The sequence below is a fragment of the Nerophis ophidion genome, linkage group LG23 (genome assembly GCF_033978795.1).
Source record: "Nerophis ophidion isolate RoL-2023_Sa linkage group LG23, RoL_Noph_v1.0, whole genome shotgun sequence".
NCBI lineage: Eukaryota > Metazoa > Chordata > Actinopteri > Syngnathiformes > Syngnathidae > Nerophis > Nerophis ophidion.
This window is the reverse complement of record NC_084633.1, coordinates 24,276,185-24,294,207: the sequence shown is the minus strand read 5'-3', so window position 1 is coordinate 24,294,207 and position 18,023 is coordinate 24,276,185. Positions and strand designations below refer to the sequence as shown.

The 18,023-nt window shown below is 37.6% G+C and overlaps 1 protein-coding gene across 5 annotated transcripts in view; it reads right to left on the bottom strand.

The window, feature by feature from the left end:
* Window positions 1-2,350: 2,350 nt before the first annotated feature.
* The window catches only part of nudt9 (nudix (nucleoside diphosphate linked moiety X)-type motif 9), a 31,455-nt gene continuing 15,782 nt past the window's right edge, over window positions 2,351-18,023 (bottom strand). For 3 of the 5 annotated variants that reach the window (XM_061885304.1, XM_061885300.1, XM_061885303.1), the window contains 5 exons: window positions 16,478-16,589; window positions 16,241-16,387; window positions 13,278-13,362; window positions 8,758-8,929; window positions 6,252-7,068 (listed from right to left, as the gene is read on the bottom strand). In XM_061885304.1, coding sequence (XP_061741288.1) covers window positions 8,784-8,929; window positions 13,278-13,362; window positions 16,241-16,387; window positions 16,478-16,589 — 490 coding nt within the window. In that variant the 3' untranslated portion in view covers window positions 6,252-7,068; window positions 8,758-8,783. Of the gene's footprint in view, window positions 5,163-6,251; window positions 7,069-7,129; window positions 7,633-8,757; window positions 8,930-13,277; window positions 13,363-16,240; window positions 16,388-16,477; window positions 16,590-18,023 lie in introns of those variants that run through there. The other 2 variants (XM_061885302.1, XM_061885301.1) reach the window with 2 other exon arrangements.

Genomic DNA, 18,023 nt, shown 5'->3' with positions numbered 1-18,023 from the left:
CTAAATGCTCTATTCCGTTCTTGTATTGCATCTGTGCACTCTTGTGTCCACCACGGCACTATCTTCCTTCTTCTCCCTATACTATTCCTTGGTATGCTCTGTTCGGCTGCTTCTATTATGCACTTTGTAATATCTGTATTTAATTGTTCAATATCTTGATTTATATCTACTTCCTTTAAAGTTATGTCGGTAATTTCCCTAAATTTCTCCCAGTCACCATGATTATACTTCCATCTTCCTTCTATCCTAGTGCTTTCTGTCCTATGATTTATGTTTATGTGAATGACGATTGGATAGTGATCACTTCCCATTGTGCTGTATTTATTTACTTCCCACTCCACCTTTCCTGCTAACCCTTGTGACACTAGTGTTAAATCTATTGCTGTTTCTTTACCCGTGACGACATCTAACCTTGTTCCCGACCCATCATTCACACACACCAGTTCTTTTTCCTCCAAAAGTGCTTCCAATGTATCCCCATTCCAGTCATCCCTTTCACCCCACATTGTGCTATGTGCATTAAAGTCACCACACCAAATAATATTGCCACTCCAGTGCTCCATTATTGTTTCTAGTTGGTGAATTTCTAATTTCTTGCATGGATTATAGAAGTTTAGTACTTTGTATCTTTCTTTATTATTCCATACTTCTACTCCTACTATCTCTAGTTCTTGTTTTACTTTTAATATTGAATAATGCATATCTTCCTTAATAAATATGGCACATCCTCCTCCTTGCCCATCATTCCTATCTTTACGTATCGTTATATATCCTTTTATTATAAAGTTTAATTTTGGCTTCAGCCATGTTTCTTGAATACATATTATATGTGGTTTATTTTTCATATTATTAATATATCCCTTTAATTCCTGTCCGTTTGCTATCAGACTTCTGGCATTCCACTGAACAATTAACATGGCGTTGGATTGTGGTAACATGACTCGGTCTCGTCTACTCTCTGTAGCTCACCTTGCACCTGTTCCCAGGATAATTCTTTTAAATTTAAAAACTTTGCTGCTGCTTTGACAATTATTTTGATTTTCTCAGTCTTGTTTCTAGCCTGTTCTGTACAATTTATTACATAAGCCAGGAATACAACTAGTTTATCCATGGAAATTCCTGTATTTGCTGCCTCTTGTTTTTTATTTCTTGAACTATTTTCACTTCTGTCCTGTTCTGCACTTTCTTGATTTCTTATTTTAACTGCCTCTGCATAAGTAATATTTCGTTCAACTCTGATTTGCTGTACTTCTGTTGCCTGTTTTCTTATGATGCAGCCCCCATACGCTGCTGTGTGATTCCCGCCACAATTACAACACTTGACCTGTTCATTTTCTCCACATTGTCCATATTCATGCTCCCCTCCACACCTTCCACATCTCATTTTAGCATGACACACACTAGCTATGTGCCCATAGCGTTGGCACTTGAAACAACGTACTGGGGGTGGCACGTAAGCTCTAACATAGAAGCTTAGATACCCAATCATGATTCTCTCTGGGAGGACCTCCTCTGCAAATTGCACTAGCACGGATTCGCTCTCAGTCTTTTCACCGTTCCTAAATGCCATCAATCTTTTCATCGTAGTGACAGTTCCTCCTTTTATTTCTCTTTTCAGATCATCTAAATTTTCTCCTCTTGGGATTCCTGTCACGACTCCTCTTGCCCCCTTCCGTTCTCCCACTTCGATTTTTTCCTTTATTATTTTGTTGCACAGTTTTTGCAATCGCATTGCTTTGTTCTTTTGCTCTCCATTTTTGCATTTAATCAACAGCCGTCCGTCCCTGAGCACCTTCGCTATCTCCACCTCTCCAATGTCCTTCTTTAATCCCTTAACCAGAGTCATCAAACTAATGTCATTCATATCTTGGTTTGATTTAAATGTATAAATTATCTTATATTCATCCATCATAACCCTTTTCCTCTTATCAACCTCTTCATCGTCTTCATGCACTCTTTTAGTACTCGCCTTTCCTTCACTCCCTCCTCTCCCCTTCTTTCCTCTCTCCCCTCTAGTCCTATCCATTTCCATACTATCCTCATACATCCCGTCACTATCCCCTTCCATCTCGATCCAGTCACAAAACAGCTTATGCTCAACCGCCAAAACAGATTTAGATACTCTCGCCGCCGCCAAATTCACTCCAAATGTTTGGTAGTTCCGCCTGGTCTCCTTCCGCCCTCACCGCGAGCCATCCTCGTCGTCCACTTTGCTTGTCGCAATGGTTTTTGGGTAACGTAGTTCAAATCTCAGTAAATCAATAAATACATAAAATCGGATTCAATGACGTAATGGAAATGTTAATGTATCCAAGAAAACTGCTTAATTGTACAACAGTATGACTCAGTATTCTTTTTAAAAAAATGTTTTATAAACCTTTATTTATAATATGCAACACTTACATACACCATGAATTGATTAACCTGGACCCGGACTTAAACAAGTTGAAAAACTTGTTCGGGTGTTTCCATTTAGTGGTCAATTGTACGGAATATGTACTTTACTGTGCAATCTATTGATAAAAGCTTCAATCAATCAATCAAACAAGCACATAAATAATAATAAATACAACAAGTACAGGCTTCACGGTGGGAGAGGGGTTAGTGCGTCTGCCTCACAATACGAAGCTCCTGCAGTCCTGGGTTCAAATCCAGGCTCGGGATCTTTCTGTGTGGAGTTTGCATGTTCTCCCCGTGAATGCGTGGGTTCCCTCCGGGTACTCCGGCTTCCTCCCACTTCCAAAGACATGCACCTGGGGATAGGTTGATTGGCAATACTAAATTGGCCCTAGTGTGTGAGTGTGAATGTTGTCTGTCTATCTGTGTTGGCCCTGCGATGAGGTGGCGACTTGTCCAGGGTGTACCCCGCCTTCCGCCCGATTGTAGCTGAGATAGGCGCCAGCGCCCCCCGCGACCCCAAAAGGGAATAAGCGGTAGAAAATGGATGGATGGACAACAAGTACAGAAATAGTACAGACACAGTACACAACAGCACCAGGGGGTTGTAAACTCAATACATTAACTAAAATAGAATACGAAATATACATATGTAACAAAAGTGTAAAGCCATAGGCTCACACAAGTTTCGTAAATAATCCAAATTTGAAACAGCATCTTAATCCTTTTCACAGCTTTTTGGTTGCTGGAGGTGGAACGCGTTTTAAAGTAAAGTTCTAATTCTTTTTTAAAATGCACAAAAACAGGTCGGGTTTTGAGAAACTTACATTCATGAATATAAAACGTATGACTGAGTAGTTATGTTTTCGAATTTGGTATTTTTATAAACAACTGTAACATAGAAATGTTTGTCACCACTATTATGCTACAGGCAATAAAAAATCTACATTAATATCAATTTATGAAAGTAAGGCCTACATTTTCTAATTGGCTTAATAATTTATAATTATCAATCCAATCTTGGAGGATGATTAAGAGTACAAGAGCCCTTACATTGATATATTTGTTAAAATATGTGATTTGGGTAGCCATGTTTTATCTTTCATATTTTTTATTATTTAATAATCTATCTGAATTTGCTTTTGTTTTCTTTCCTTGACATGTTTTGCTGATGTTGAAAATGCCTTGACTTTTGTGTGCATTATAAAATCCATGTTTGGGCGTTCAATTAAAAAAGTAAAATAAAAAATAGGTAATGTTTTAGTGTTGGCGCAGGGATAATGTCATATGAGGGCGACTGTTGTGGACTCAGGATGTGTTGGACTTCAAAACGATTCCTTGTTCATTTTCCATCCATCCTCCATTTTCCAGTCGAGGTCGTGGGGGTTGCTGGAGCCTATCTCAGCTGCACATGGGCGGAAAGCGGCGTACACCTGGGACAAGTCTCCACCTCATCACAGGGCCAACACAGACAGACAACATTCACACTCACATTCACACAATAGGGCCAATTTAGTGCTATGGTTGATTGGCAACACTAAATTAGAATGTTTATTATTGAAGCAATTTGGTTGTTAAAGTTAAGGATTTATGGTCACTTGTGAGAGCAGCAAAGGGACTTATATGTGTGTGCCAATGTGTTCATGAACTGTAAGTGGATTTTATCTTTTCAAATGTTTAATATTCTAGCATTAAGGTGGTTAAAGTTAAGAATTTTGGGGATTTCTGGGCGCTTGTGAGGGCACCAAAGGGAATTCTGTGTGCATGCCGGTGTCTTAATGTGCTGTAAGTGGATTTTACTTTTTAAAATGTTTGTTATTGTAACAATATGGTTGTTAAAGTTAAGGATTTCGGGGATTTCTGGTCACTTGTGAGGGCACTGTGATGATAAATATATGTCTGTAAAATGATATATTTCAGGCAAAACTCAAGACAATATATCCTAACATCCATCCATTTTCTACCGCTTATTCCACAAGGGTCGCGGGGGGCGCTGGTGCCTATCTCAGCTACAATCGGGCGGAAGGTGTAGGACACCCTGGACAAGTCGCCACCTCATCGCAGTATATCCTAACTGAGTTTACAAAATATAATTAGGGAAAATAAGGACAAAATATGTTACATGTGCAATTCTTCTGAAAATAATTTATGCAATTTACCCAAGCGGTGATTTTTTGAAACAAAAAAATAACATCATGGTTGACAAGTGTTATATCTGTAGATGTGACTCATTAATTTGTGCAATGTGATACTGCACATTTATTTTGGAAGTATAGAGATGTCCCTATTTGCTATAGAAGAAATTACATTTGGAATGTTTATTAAAGATAGCAATCTAGTAATTATGTTGCAAGGTACACAAGTCAATTTCTGAAAGTAAAACTCAAATTCTCACATTGGTTATATCTGTAATGCTGTGGAAGATGTGAATCATTCATTTATGGAACTTAATACTTTACATTTGTTTTGGGAGGTTGGCTAAAAGACAAAGTTATAGAGATGTCACCATTTACTGTAGAAGAGATTACATTTGGTATATTTATAAACAATAGCAACCTTGAAAAGATTATAAATATTATGTTGCAAGTTGGGCAGCACAGTGGAAGAGGGGTTTGTGCGTCTCCCTCAGAATACGAAGGTCCTGAGTAGTCCTGGGTTCATTCCCGGGCTCGGGATCTTTCTGTGTGGAGTTGGCATGTCCTCCCCGTGACTGCGTGGGTTCTCTCCGGGTACCCAGGCTTCCTCCCACCTCCAAAGACACGCACCTGGGGATAGGTTGATTGGCAAAACTAAATTGGTCCTAGTGTGTGAATGAGAGTGTGAATGTTGTCTGTTTATCTGTGTTGGCCCTGTGATAAGTTGGCCACTTGTCCAGGGTGTAACCCGCCTTCCGCTCGATTGTAGCTGAGATAGGCTCTAGCACCCCCCGCAACTCCGAAGGGAATAAGCGGTAAAAAATGGATGGATGTATAAAGCTACATTTTTCATACATAAAAGTCGACTTCTGAAAGAGAAACCCAAATTCTCCCATTGGATTAATAACTTAAAATCCATTCAACCATTTTCTACCGCTTATCCTTTTTTTGGGCAAAATGATTAATAAAATGGTAGAAATTATTTTTTAAAAACATAAAAGCCCTTAAATGATTATCTTTATTGGAGGACTTAAGTTGTTTCAGATAATTTTTTTATTTACTTATTTTTAAAATGGTTTTGTATTGTCTTTACTTTCAAACATTTTTTGTTTGTATAAGGATGTTAATTGCTCAGCCTGGTGAGTGTAATACGGAGGTGTATTAGGTTTTTGTGTTGTGTATGTGTGTGTTCAATTAAGAAATGTAACTTCTTAGTCTCATAAAAGAGTGCTTTTAAATGTCGTACCACTCGGACGGCACAATTTAGTTGAATTATGAAAAACAATCTCATTTATTTGACAACAGAAAATGTGACTGGTCTGGTGTACAACATTTGTGTTCTATTTTTATTTCACTCACTCAAAATCGAAGGAAAACAATCAACGCAACAATCAAATAAATCATGAATGAAAAATAAGTATAAATGTATATTATCTGACCCCTGCACAACGTTCTGTTTGCACTGTGCAAATATTTACAGAATTTTTTATTATTTTTAGTCTCATCTTTATTCATGACAATGTTTTTGTTTTATTTGTGTTCATACACATATGGATGAATGGAAGTTATTTATATCCAATTGTGGAAATAATTTATCCATCCATCCATCCATTTTCTACCGCTTATTCCCTTTTGGGGTGGCGGGGGGCGCTGGCGCCTATCTTTGTATTTTAATAAGACATTTTACCAAACCAGTATTGTCATTAGATAAAACACATGTTTTAATGATATTTTTATTTTGCTTTAATTGGACAATGCAACTTTTTAAGACAGGGATGTCCAAAGTGTGGCCCCGGGTCTATTTGCGGCCCGCAGCTCATTTTTTATTGACTCGCAACACATTCTAAAGACAATGTTATAGTTATCATTCTTATATATCATCTATTCATGTGAACCTTATGTGTATGTTAAACAGATTGCATACAGGAAGTGAACAAATGCTTAAACAGATGCTATGAAACGGAAAAGAAGTAGGATTAACTATGCTCTGCCTCTTCCTGCTCCTTTTCAGACATGTTCAAATGTGAAACTATTAATGGCCCACATTGTATGTGTATCCATGTTTGAAATAAAATGAAAACATAATTAACACATGGATTACAACATTACACTTAAATTGCAACTGGTACAAATATGGAACCTGAAAACCAAAATGGTCGACGACCGGTGCGTCCTGCTATGACTACATGTGTACACATTTCTTGCCGTATAGGGCAAGTTTTCCCCGTGTGTTTAAGGTTTTACTGGGCAAAATACTAATATTAGTCAATAATAACAGGAAGAAATGAAATATCTCAACGGGTTTTGATGAGATATTATATTCATTGGCCTGGGAGTATGATAAAGGTCCGCCTCCAAAAATCCTCACAGCACACACAAAACATCAGAATATACACATTAGGGTGAATATTATGACGACAACCTCCTTGTGCTGCTTCTCATGTGACGGCTGTACACTAGGAATATATTTGCATATTCAAAATAATGTTGGCCTTGTCTGCTGTGGCATGTTCAGCTTCCCCCGGATCAGATGTTGCTGCACAACAAGCAGGAGTTTGTTTTTAAGAAAGGTTTTATCTTGCATTGTGTGACTTTAAGCTGTCAATAAGGAGTTAGTTATGAATAAAGAAATAATTATATATTGTATTGTGTAAGTATAAACAATTCAAGATGTCAATAAGGAGTTAGTTATTAATAAAATAAGAGTTTTATCTTGCATTGTGTCAGTATAAACACTTTAAGATGTCAATAGGGAGTTAGTTATTGACAAAAGAAGAGTTATGATTTGCATTTTGTCAATATAAATATTTTAATATGTCAATAAGGAGTTAGTTATTAATAAAGGAAGAGTTATATATTGCATTGTGTGAGTATAAACACTTTAATATGTCAATAAGGAGTTAGTTATGAATAAAGTAAGAGTTATATCCTACATTGAGTGAGTAAAAACACTTTAAGATGTCAATAAGGAGTTAGTTATGAATAAATGAAGATTCATATCTTGTATTGTGTGAGTATACACACTTTAAAATGTCAAGAGGGAGTTAGTTATGAATAATGTCTGCTGTGGCATCTCCAGCTTCCCCCGGATCAGATGTTGCTGCACAACAAGCAGGACTTTGTTTTAAAGAAAGGTTTTATCTTGCATTGTGTGACTTTAAGCTGTCAATAAGGAGTTAGTTATGAATCAAGAAAGAGTTATATATTGTATTGTGTAAGTATAAACACTTCAAGATGTCAATAAGGAGTTAGTTATTAATAAAATAAGAGTTTTATCTTGCATTGTGTCAGTATAAACACTTTAAGATGTCAATAGGGAGTTAGTTATTGACAAAGGAAGAGTTATAATTTGCATTTTGTCAATATAAATACTTTAAGATGTCAATAAGGAGTTAGTTATTAATAAAGGAAGAGTTATATATTGCATTGTGTGAGTATAAACACTTTAAGATGTCAATAAGGAGTTTGTTATGAATAAAGTAATAGTTATATATTTTGTTGTGTGAGTATAAACACTTTAAAATGTCAATAAGGAGTTGGTTATGAATAAAGGAAGAGTTATATATTGTATTGTGTGAGTATACACACTTTAGGATGTCAAGAAGGAGTTAGTTATGAATAAAGGAAGAGTTATATCCTACTTTGAGTGAGTATAAACACTTTATTCATATCTAACTCCTTGATATCTTAAAGGATTAGTTATATCTTGCATTGTGTAAGTATGAACACTTTAAAATGTCAATAAAGAGTTAGTTATGCATAAAATACGAATTATATCTTGCATTGAGTGAGTACAAACAGTTTAAGATGGCAATGAGTAAGATGTCAGTGGGTTAGTTATGAATAAAGGAATAGTTATATATATAGATGGATAGTACTTTATTGATTCCTCCAGGATAGTTCCTTCAGGAAAATTATATCTTGTATTGCATGAGAATAAACATTTTAATGTCAATAAGAAGTTAGTTAAGAATAAAGGAAGAGTTATATCTTGCATTGTGTGAGTATACACACTTTAGGATGTCAATAAGGAGTTAGTTATGAATAAAGGAAGATTTCTATCCTACATTGAATGAGCATAAACACTTCAAGATGTCAAGGAGTGAGATATGAAAAAAGGATTAGTTATATCTTGCATTGTGTGAGTATGAACACTTTAATATGTCAAGAAGGAGTTAGTTACTAATAAAGTAAGAGTTATATCTTGCATTGAGTGACTACACACTTTGAGAAGTCTTCCTTGTGTTGGTGCTACCAGTGGGCGTTCCTCTCAGTGACAACCATCTGCAGCAGATGAGAATGACTGGCGTAGAGTGGGAACGATGAGTCCACGTCGACCCACTGGACTTGGCCCGCGTCATCACCAGCTTGCAGCGGCAGTTCGCTCACACAGTTGCCTGCGTATGAATCAAGAAATGTCAGAGATTATCCTGCTTCTCCATCTTTTAGTCTTATGCTAAACAGTATGGGTCCCCAAAAAAATAAAATTCATATGCGAATCACGAAAATGTTATTAACTATTGTTATAATTTTTGCTTGTATGAAAATATCCATCCAACCATCCATTTTCAACCGCTTGTCCCATTCGGGGTAAATTAAAAATATATATATTTTTAGGCCATCGTAATGCTGACACCACATGGACAAAAATAAGAACTTTAGGAGGAAAGTTCTGTGGTCAGATGAAACAAAAAATGAGCTGTTTGGCTACGATACCCAGCAATATGTTTGGAGGAGAAAAGGTGAGACCTTTAATCCCAGGAAAAACCATGTCTACCGTCAAGCATGGTGGTGGTAGTCCTGTGCTCTGGGCCTGTTTTGCTGCCAATGGAACAGGTGCTTCAAATGGGACAATGAAAAGGGAGGATTTCCTCCAAATTCTTCAGGAGAACCTAAAATCATTGGCCCGGGGTTTGGATTTTGGGCACAGTTGGGTGTCCCAACAGGACAATGACCCCAAACACACGTCAAAAGTGGTAAAGGAATAGCTAAATCAGGATAAAATTAAGGTTTTAGAATGGCCTCCCCAAAGTACTGACTTAAATGTGTGGACAATGCTTAAGAAACAAATTAATGTCAAGAAACCAAGAAATTTAGCTTAACTGCACCAATTTTTTTAAGAATAGTAGTCAAAAAATCAAGCAGAAGCTTGCGGGTGGCTACCAAAAGCGTCTTATTGCAATGAAACTTGCTAAGGGACATGTAACCAAATATTAAAATTGCTGTATGTATACTCTTGACCCAGCAGATTTGGTCACATTTTCAATAAACCCATAATAATAAATTCACAAAAACGTCATGAATGTTTTTTGTGAACAACAAGTATGTGCTACAAAAAAGTAAGAGTTGTAGAAATTATTGGAAACTCAAGACAGCGATGACATTATGTTCTTTACAAACGTATGTAAACTTTTGATCGTGACTGTATATACATATACTGTATGTATGTATGTATATAATATATATAAACATATATAAATATATATATGGGTGTACGCACGCACGCACGTGCACACACGCACACACGCACACACGCACACACGCACACACACACACACACACACACACACACACACACACACACACACACACACACACACACACACACACACACACACACACACACACACAGGGGGGTTGAAATCAAATGGAGAAAATGGGTTGACGGTGTGGTCTCCAGACTCTGCTTAGCTAGCCATTAGTGCATTAGTGCTGCTCGTGCAGTGCTGTCAAACGGACAGAACAGGTTTTATCAGGCCTGTGGGATGAGTTTGTATAAGAACCAGCTGCAATTTGAAATGAAATAATCTGCTGTTCTAAATGTGTCCACTAGATGTCACAATAGCAATGCTGTTGGGCAAGCGAAGGATTTATAGGGTAAGAAGAAGCATGGCTGCAGCTCCTCCCCCTCCACTCAAATGCAACATAAAAGCGGTTTTCCGTGTTTTGCTGCCAATACGTGGTTCTCTAGCATCCCCCTTTCCCATAAAAATCTCCTTCAAAAAGGAGAAAAGTCAACGCAGGTGATCACTCAACCCTTTTGAAGGGTTTCTACCTCCGTTTCTTCAAGTTTCTTGAGTTAGCACAATACGTGAAGTCCTTGATACATGCAAAACCCAAAACCAGTGACGTTGGCACGTTGTGTAATTTGTAAATAAAAACCGAATACAATGATTTGCAGATTCGTTTCAACTTATATTCAGTTTGAACATTAAATATCTTGTCTTTGCAGTCTGTTTAATTGAATATAGGTTGAAAAGGATTTGCAAATCATTGTATTCTGTTTTTATTTACGATTTACACAACGTGCCGACGGGCTTCACGGTGGAAGAGGGGTTAGTGCGTCTGCCTCACAATACGAAGTTCCTGCAGTCCTGGGTTCAAATCCAGGCTTGGGATCTTTCTGTGTGGAGTTTGCATGTTCTCGCCGTGAATGCGTGGGTTCCCTCCGGGTACTCCGGCTTCCTCCCACTTCCAAAGACATGCACTTGGGGATAGGTTGATTGGCAACACTAAATTGGCCCTAGTGTGTGAATGTGAGTGTGAATGTTGTCTGTCTATCTGTGTTGGCCCTGCGATGATATGGCGACTTGTCCAGAGTGTACACCGCCTTCCGCCCGATTGTAGCTGAGATAGGCGCCAGCGCCCCCCGCAACCCCAAAAGGGAATAAGCGGTAGAAAAAATGGATGGATGGATGGACGGACAACGTGCCGACTTCACTGGTTTTGGGGTTTGTACAACTATGTACTGTATTTATTGACTTGAAGTTTGACACTCAGACACAGTCTAAGATCATTGAGCTCTAGAAACTGCACCAGTTTTTTCCAAAGAACTTTAAAAGTTTCGCCAAGAAGATTACTGGGGATTTTTTACATTTTCAGAACTAGCTTGTTCTACTTTTGGCCTAAATAAAACAAACTGAAGTTGTATTTATTTTGAAGTTACCATACCATGATCTGGGGAATAGATATTTTCCTCCGTGCTGCCCCTGAGATAAAGTTACTTTGACACAGGTGGGACTCCAGGGAGACAAGCAACACACCTGTCGCCATCTACAAATAGGTAGACTCTGCGGGAGGTCAAACGAGGCGACCGGCTGCCACAGTTCCAGAAAAGTTTGTTCACAGAGCTAGCTCTGTACTGTACACACTGGCTTAACTTTACTATTTTTTTAATGTTAGTAATTGTTGCTTAAGTGTAAAAAGAAGTTCAGCACAGTTAAAAAAGATACAACACTCAGTCGCGACTTTAAGATAAATAACAAAGACTGTAAAAGCACGACTTTACTAGTTTTTTAACAACGTTAATATTTGTTACTAAGGCGTAAAAAGAAGTTGAGCACAACAAAAAAAAATACGACACTCAGTCGGGACTTTATGATTAATAAAGACAGTAAAAGTTCGACTTGACTAGTTTTTTAACAACGTTAGTAGTTGTTACTCATCTGTAAAATGAAGTTCAGCTCAATTAAAAAAGATTCACCACTAAGTCTGCAACACTCAGTCGGGACATTAAGATGAATAACAAAGACAGTAAAAGTATGACTTTACTCATTTTTAAGAACGTTAATATTTGCTACTAAGGCGTAAAAAGAAGTTCAGCACAATAAAAAAAGATACGACACTCAGTCGGGACTTTACGATAAATAAAGACAGTAAAAGTACGACTACTAGATTTTTAACAACGTTAATAATTGTAACTCAGGCGTAAAAGGAAGTTTAGCACAGTTAAAAAAGATACGACAGTCAGGACTTTACAATTAATAACAAAGACAGTAAAAGTACGACTTTACTAGTTTTTTTAACAACGTTAATTGTTACTCAGCCGTAAAAAGAGGTTCAGCTCATTTAAAAAAGATACAACACTCAGTCGGGACTTTATGATAAATAATAATAACAGTAAAAGTACGACTTTACTAGTTTTTTTAACAAAGTTAATAATTGTTAATCAGGCATAAGAAGAAGTTCAACACAGTTAAAAAAGAAACAACATTCACTTGGGACTAAGATAAATAACAAAGACAGTAAAAGTACAACTGTACTAGATTTTTAACAACGTTAATAATTGTTACTCAAGCGTAAAAAGAAGTTTAGCACAGTTAAAAAAGATATGACACTCAGTCGGGACTTTACAATAAATAATAAAGACAGTAAAAGTACGACTTTACTAGTTTTTTAACAACGTTAATAATTGTTACTCAAGCGTAAAAATAAGTTCAGCACAGTTAAAAAAAGATATGACATTAAGTCAGGACTTCACAAAAAATAACAAAGACAGTAAAAGTACGACTTTACTAGTTTTTTAACAACGTTAGGTGTTACTCAATCGTAAAGAGACATTTAGCACAGTTAAAAAAGAAATGACACTCAGTTGGGACTTTACAACAAATAATAAAGACAGTAAAAGTACGACTTTACTAGTTTTTTAACAACGTTAATAATTGTTACTCAAGCGTAAAAAGAAGTTCAGCACAGTTAAAAAAGATATGACATTAAGTCGGGACTTTACAAAAAATAACAAAGACAGTAAAAGTACGACTTTACCATTTTTTTTCAACAACCTTAGGTGTTACTTAAGCGTAAGAAGACGTTCAGCACAGTTAAAAAGAAATGACACTCAGTCGGGACTTTACAACAAATAATGACAGTAAAAGTACGACTTTACTAATTTTTTAACAACGTTAATAATTGCTACTCAGGCATTAAAAGAAGTTCAGCACAGTTATTGTGCAGCCATGATTGTACCGTTTTCATCATGAAAGTTGATAGCGACCGTCTCCATCCAAGCATTGTCGGTGTTTCTGGGGTCGTCCACATAGCCTTTAAAAACCTGCAGAAGAAAAAGGAGGATTCATCACATTTCCTGGCCCAGTGTGATGAATACAAACATCAGCACTAATAAAATCTGCTGAATTTTGCCACTTATAAAAGTTCCGATGTTGAATACTCGTCCCGACAAATGCCAAGGCGTCCAATCGTAAGTTTGAACGCACTTCTGGATGCCTCTGTTCAAAGGGTTTTGCTGTCACAGCCAGTTGGACCTACTTTTAGAGACTAAGTCAATCTCTCGTCAGGCTTTGAGGAAAGTATTATTTTCATCTGATATTGGTTTCCGCACAAGAACACCAAGGTGTGACATGCAGGGTCATTAATGCAGCATTTCACTTTGCAGGTGTAGCTAATGTTGTGCGAATCTACAAACCCGGTTTCCATATGAATTGGGAAATTGTGTTAGATGTAAATATAAACGGAATACAATGATTTGCAATTCCTTTTAAACCCATATTTAATTGAATGCACTACAAAGACAAGATATTTGATGTTCAAACTCATAAACTTTATTTTTTTTGCAAATAATTATTAACTTCAAATTTCATGGCTGCAACACGTGCCAAAATAGTTGGGTAAGGGCATGTTCACCACTGTGTTACATCACCTTTTATTTTAACAACACTCAATAAACATTTGGGAACTGAGGAAACTAATTGTTGAAGCTTTGAAAGTGGAATTCTTTCCCATTCTTATTTATGTAGAGCTTTGTAATGCGCCACACATTTTTGATGGGAGACATGTCTGGACTAAAGGCAGGCCAGGAAAGTACCTGCACTTTTTTACTACAAAGCCACACAGTGGTAACATGTGGCTCGGCATTGTTTTCCTGAAATAAGCAGGTGCCTCCATGAAAACGTTGCTTGGATGACAACATATGTTGCTCCAAAACCTGTATGGACCATTCAGCATTAATGGTGCCTTCACAGATGTGTAAGTTACCCATGCCTTGGGCACAAATACACCCCCATACCATTACAGATGCTGGCTTTCGAACATTGCACCTATAACAATCCAGATGGTTATTTTCCTCTTTGTTCCGGAGGGCACCACATCCACAGTTTCCAAATATAATTTGAAATGTGGACTCGTCAGACCACAGAACACTTTTCCACTTTTCATCAGTCCATCTTAGATGAGCTCGGGCCCAGCGAAGCCGGCGGCGTTCCTGGGTGTTGTTGATACATGGCTTTCGCTTTGCATAGTAGAGTTTAACTTGCACTTACAGATGTAGCGACCAACTATAGTTGTGGTTTTATGAAGTGTTCCTGAGCCCATGTGGTGATATCCTTTACACACTGATGTTGGGTTTTTTTAATGCTTCACCGCCTGAGGGATCAAAGGTCCGTAATATCATCGCTTACGTGCAGTGATTTCTCCAGATTCTCTGAACCTTTTGATGATTTCACGGACCGTAGATGGTAAAATCCCTAAATTACTTGCAATAGCTCGTTGAGACATGTTGTTCCTCAACTTTATCAGTATTTATTGCAACCTTTCCCAACTTCTTTTTCACGTGTTGCTGGCATCAAATTCTAAAGTTAATGATTATTTACAAAAAAAACATGTTTTTCAGTTTTAACATCAAATATGTTGTCTTTGTATGGGTTGAAAAGGATTTGCAAAGCATTGTATTCCGTTTATATTTAGATCTAACACAATTTCCCAACTCATATGGAAACGGGGTTTGTATATCAAGTTGCTTGAAATCCAGTGTGTTCCCATGGTCAGCAATGGTTTGGGGAGCCATGTCAGCTGCTGGTTTTGGTCCACTGTGTTTCATCAAGTCCAGAGTCAATGCAGCTGTGTACCAAGAACACTCCATGCTTCCATCTGTTGTTAAGCTCTATTGAGATGATGATTTCATTTTCCAGACTGATCTGGCGCCTGCCCAAAGTGCCAAAACCACCAGTAACTGGTGTATTGACCATGGCATTGCTGTCCGCGATTGGCCTGCCAACTCCCCTGAGCTGAACCCTATAGAGAATTTGTGGGGTATTGTGAAGAAGAAGCTGAAAGACACCAGACCCAATAATGCAAATGAGCTAAAGGCCGCTAGTGAAGCATCCTGGGCTTCCATAAGAGCCCAGCAATGCCACAGGCCGAATGCCTCCATGCCACGCTGCATTGATGCAGTAATCCATGCGAAAGGATTCCTAACCAAGTACTTAGTGCATTAATTGACATTTTCAAATGTTTGATTTTGCTTTGCTGTTATAAATCTTTTTTTTACTTGGTCTGAGGAAATATTCAAATTTTTTGAGATATGATTTTTGAGTTTTCTTAAGCTGTATGCCATAATCAGCAATATTAAAATAATAAAAGGCTTGCAATATTTCAGTTGATGTGTAGTGCATCCAGAATGTATGATATTTTCATGTTTTTAGTTTCATTACAGAAAATAAAGGACTTTATCACAATATTCTAATTTTCTGAGACAGTCATGTATATGTAATGTTAGTTCATCTGTGTTAGCGATTATAATAACAATATTGCTAATAATTGTTACTATTCAAATTAGAGATGTAAATGTAAATGTAATGTTGGCGCTTTTTGGATGTTTTTAGAGGGCTTTATGAGCAGAATATTGTACTCCCAATATCTGCATTGTTAGCTTTTTCCAACTCCTTTTCGGACATGTTGAAAGGAGAAAGTGCAAATTGTGATGAATCATGTTGTATGCATGCTTGTTGGAAATAAACTCAAGTAAACCTACTACTTGCCATATTTCATGATTTAAATTTGCATTAAAAATGTGTGTTGTTGTCTTACATTCCACAAAGTTTCTTCATATGTTGTCTTACATTCCACAAAGTTTCTTCATAGATGTGTTTTTTAGTTCCCCTGCATTATACATCACATGCTTCCCATCGACACACCTGGAAACCTCCGGATTGGAAGAGTTGGTCAATGCGCTGGCGAATATTCTCCCTCTCTGGGGGCGTCACTGCTAGCGAATTCAAGGCCTCTTCTGAGAACTCCCGCTGAAGTGTGAGAGAAACCTGCTCGCCAGGATCCACCATGCCCTGCAAGACGGGCACACGGGTGTGGCTTTAGTCCCCAACATGGCACCTGGGAAGGGAACATAAACCGAAGATGTAAAAAAAGCCACCCACCCCTGGAATGGCCCACTCCCCGCAATCTTTTCTCTTGATGGACACAAATTGCAAGATAGGCTTTTTGGAGACCAGATGATGGATCTTCTCTCCTTGAGTGTCTACTTTCCACCTGCCAAACAAGAACACACACCATCCTCCTAAACACAGACCCTTGTTTTGGTCTGTTTTGTCAGAATAAATTGCCATGTTATGCACAATGCAGTGGTGGGCCGTGCAGTCTGTACTTGGGTCTTCAGCGGGGATTTTACAGACCTAATCCACCCCCTGAAACAGACCCTTTTTTTGCTCTATTTTGTCAGAATAAATTGCCATGTTAAGTGGTGGGCCGTACAGTCTGTACCTGGGTCTTCAGCGGGGACTTTACAGACCTAATCCACCTCTTAACCACACATAAACAAGAGAGTGTTCCGGGGATTTAGGATTAGGGATGAACTCAAGCGGTTAAAATTTTCAGTACTTTTGTGTGTGTTAATAAATATTAATTGCTTTTGATGATAAAATCTAATTTCTAACATTTAAAAATGCTGTCCAGTTGTTAGATCTTCTTTTATGATCACATTTCTGAGTCTTGCAAATCGCAGACGTTGAATGACAGTAGTGTATAGTTTATGGTGTGTTGACCAGTCTTTGCCAAATCTAGTCTTTTGTTGCTCCCTAAAAAGTGTGAAAACTGTAAGTTCCATACATTTCATACAATAAGCCGCTACTTTATTGATGCATTTTAAAGCCTTAAAGTGGTGCGGCAAATTTATGGATTTTTTTTTTTCCAATCGCTGACGGCCATTATGCACAAAGTTTAAAAAAACAAAACAAGCAAATACACTAAATCAGTGTGTTTTTGTCTGTGCTATGGCGCTGTGTTGCCCTTGTGTTTAGACTTTCAACCGTAATTACAATTGCTGTTCAATCTTCTAACCGATTATGGCGTTTCTACTCGTATCAATTGTTCATTTGTCACTCCAAGTTTTACACTAAAAACAAATTAAAACAGTTCTTACTTACTAAACCGTGCCATGTGTGATATCTGTAGGAGTTTTTTCATCGATTTTTGGACGTACTATCGTAATGTAATCAAGCAAGCGTTGTTAGCATTAGCTAATATGCTAAAACGTTTACGAGTGTCTGTGTTAGTATTATTAACTTACAATGGCATTCTTTTTGTATTGTTTCAGTTTCACAAATTCCTCAGTAAATTCACCGAAACGTCACCGTGGAGTTATTGAGTCGGTTTGGCTGATTGAAGACCTAGTTTGGGTAGTTAGTGGGTCCATGACCATAACTTGTTTTGTTTAATCTTCCCTTTTACTGCCATGTTACAGACACCGTTTGGAAACAATTAAAGGTATGTAAATAAACATTTACCAAATATTTTTTATATAAATCAGTCATTTCCCAACGTATATATAGCTGCGGCGTGTAGTGCGGCTAATTTATGGAATAATATGTTTTTCCTCTAAAATGTAGTGGGTGCGGCTTATATACCGGTGCGCTCTATAGTCTGGAAAATAGGGACTAATCTGTGTCGTAATAGCAGGTCAGTGCT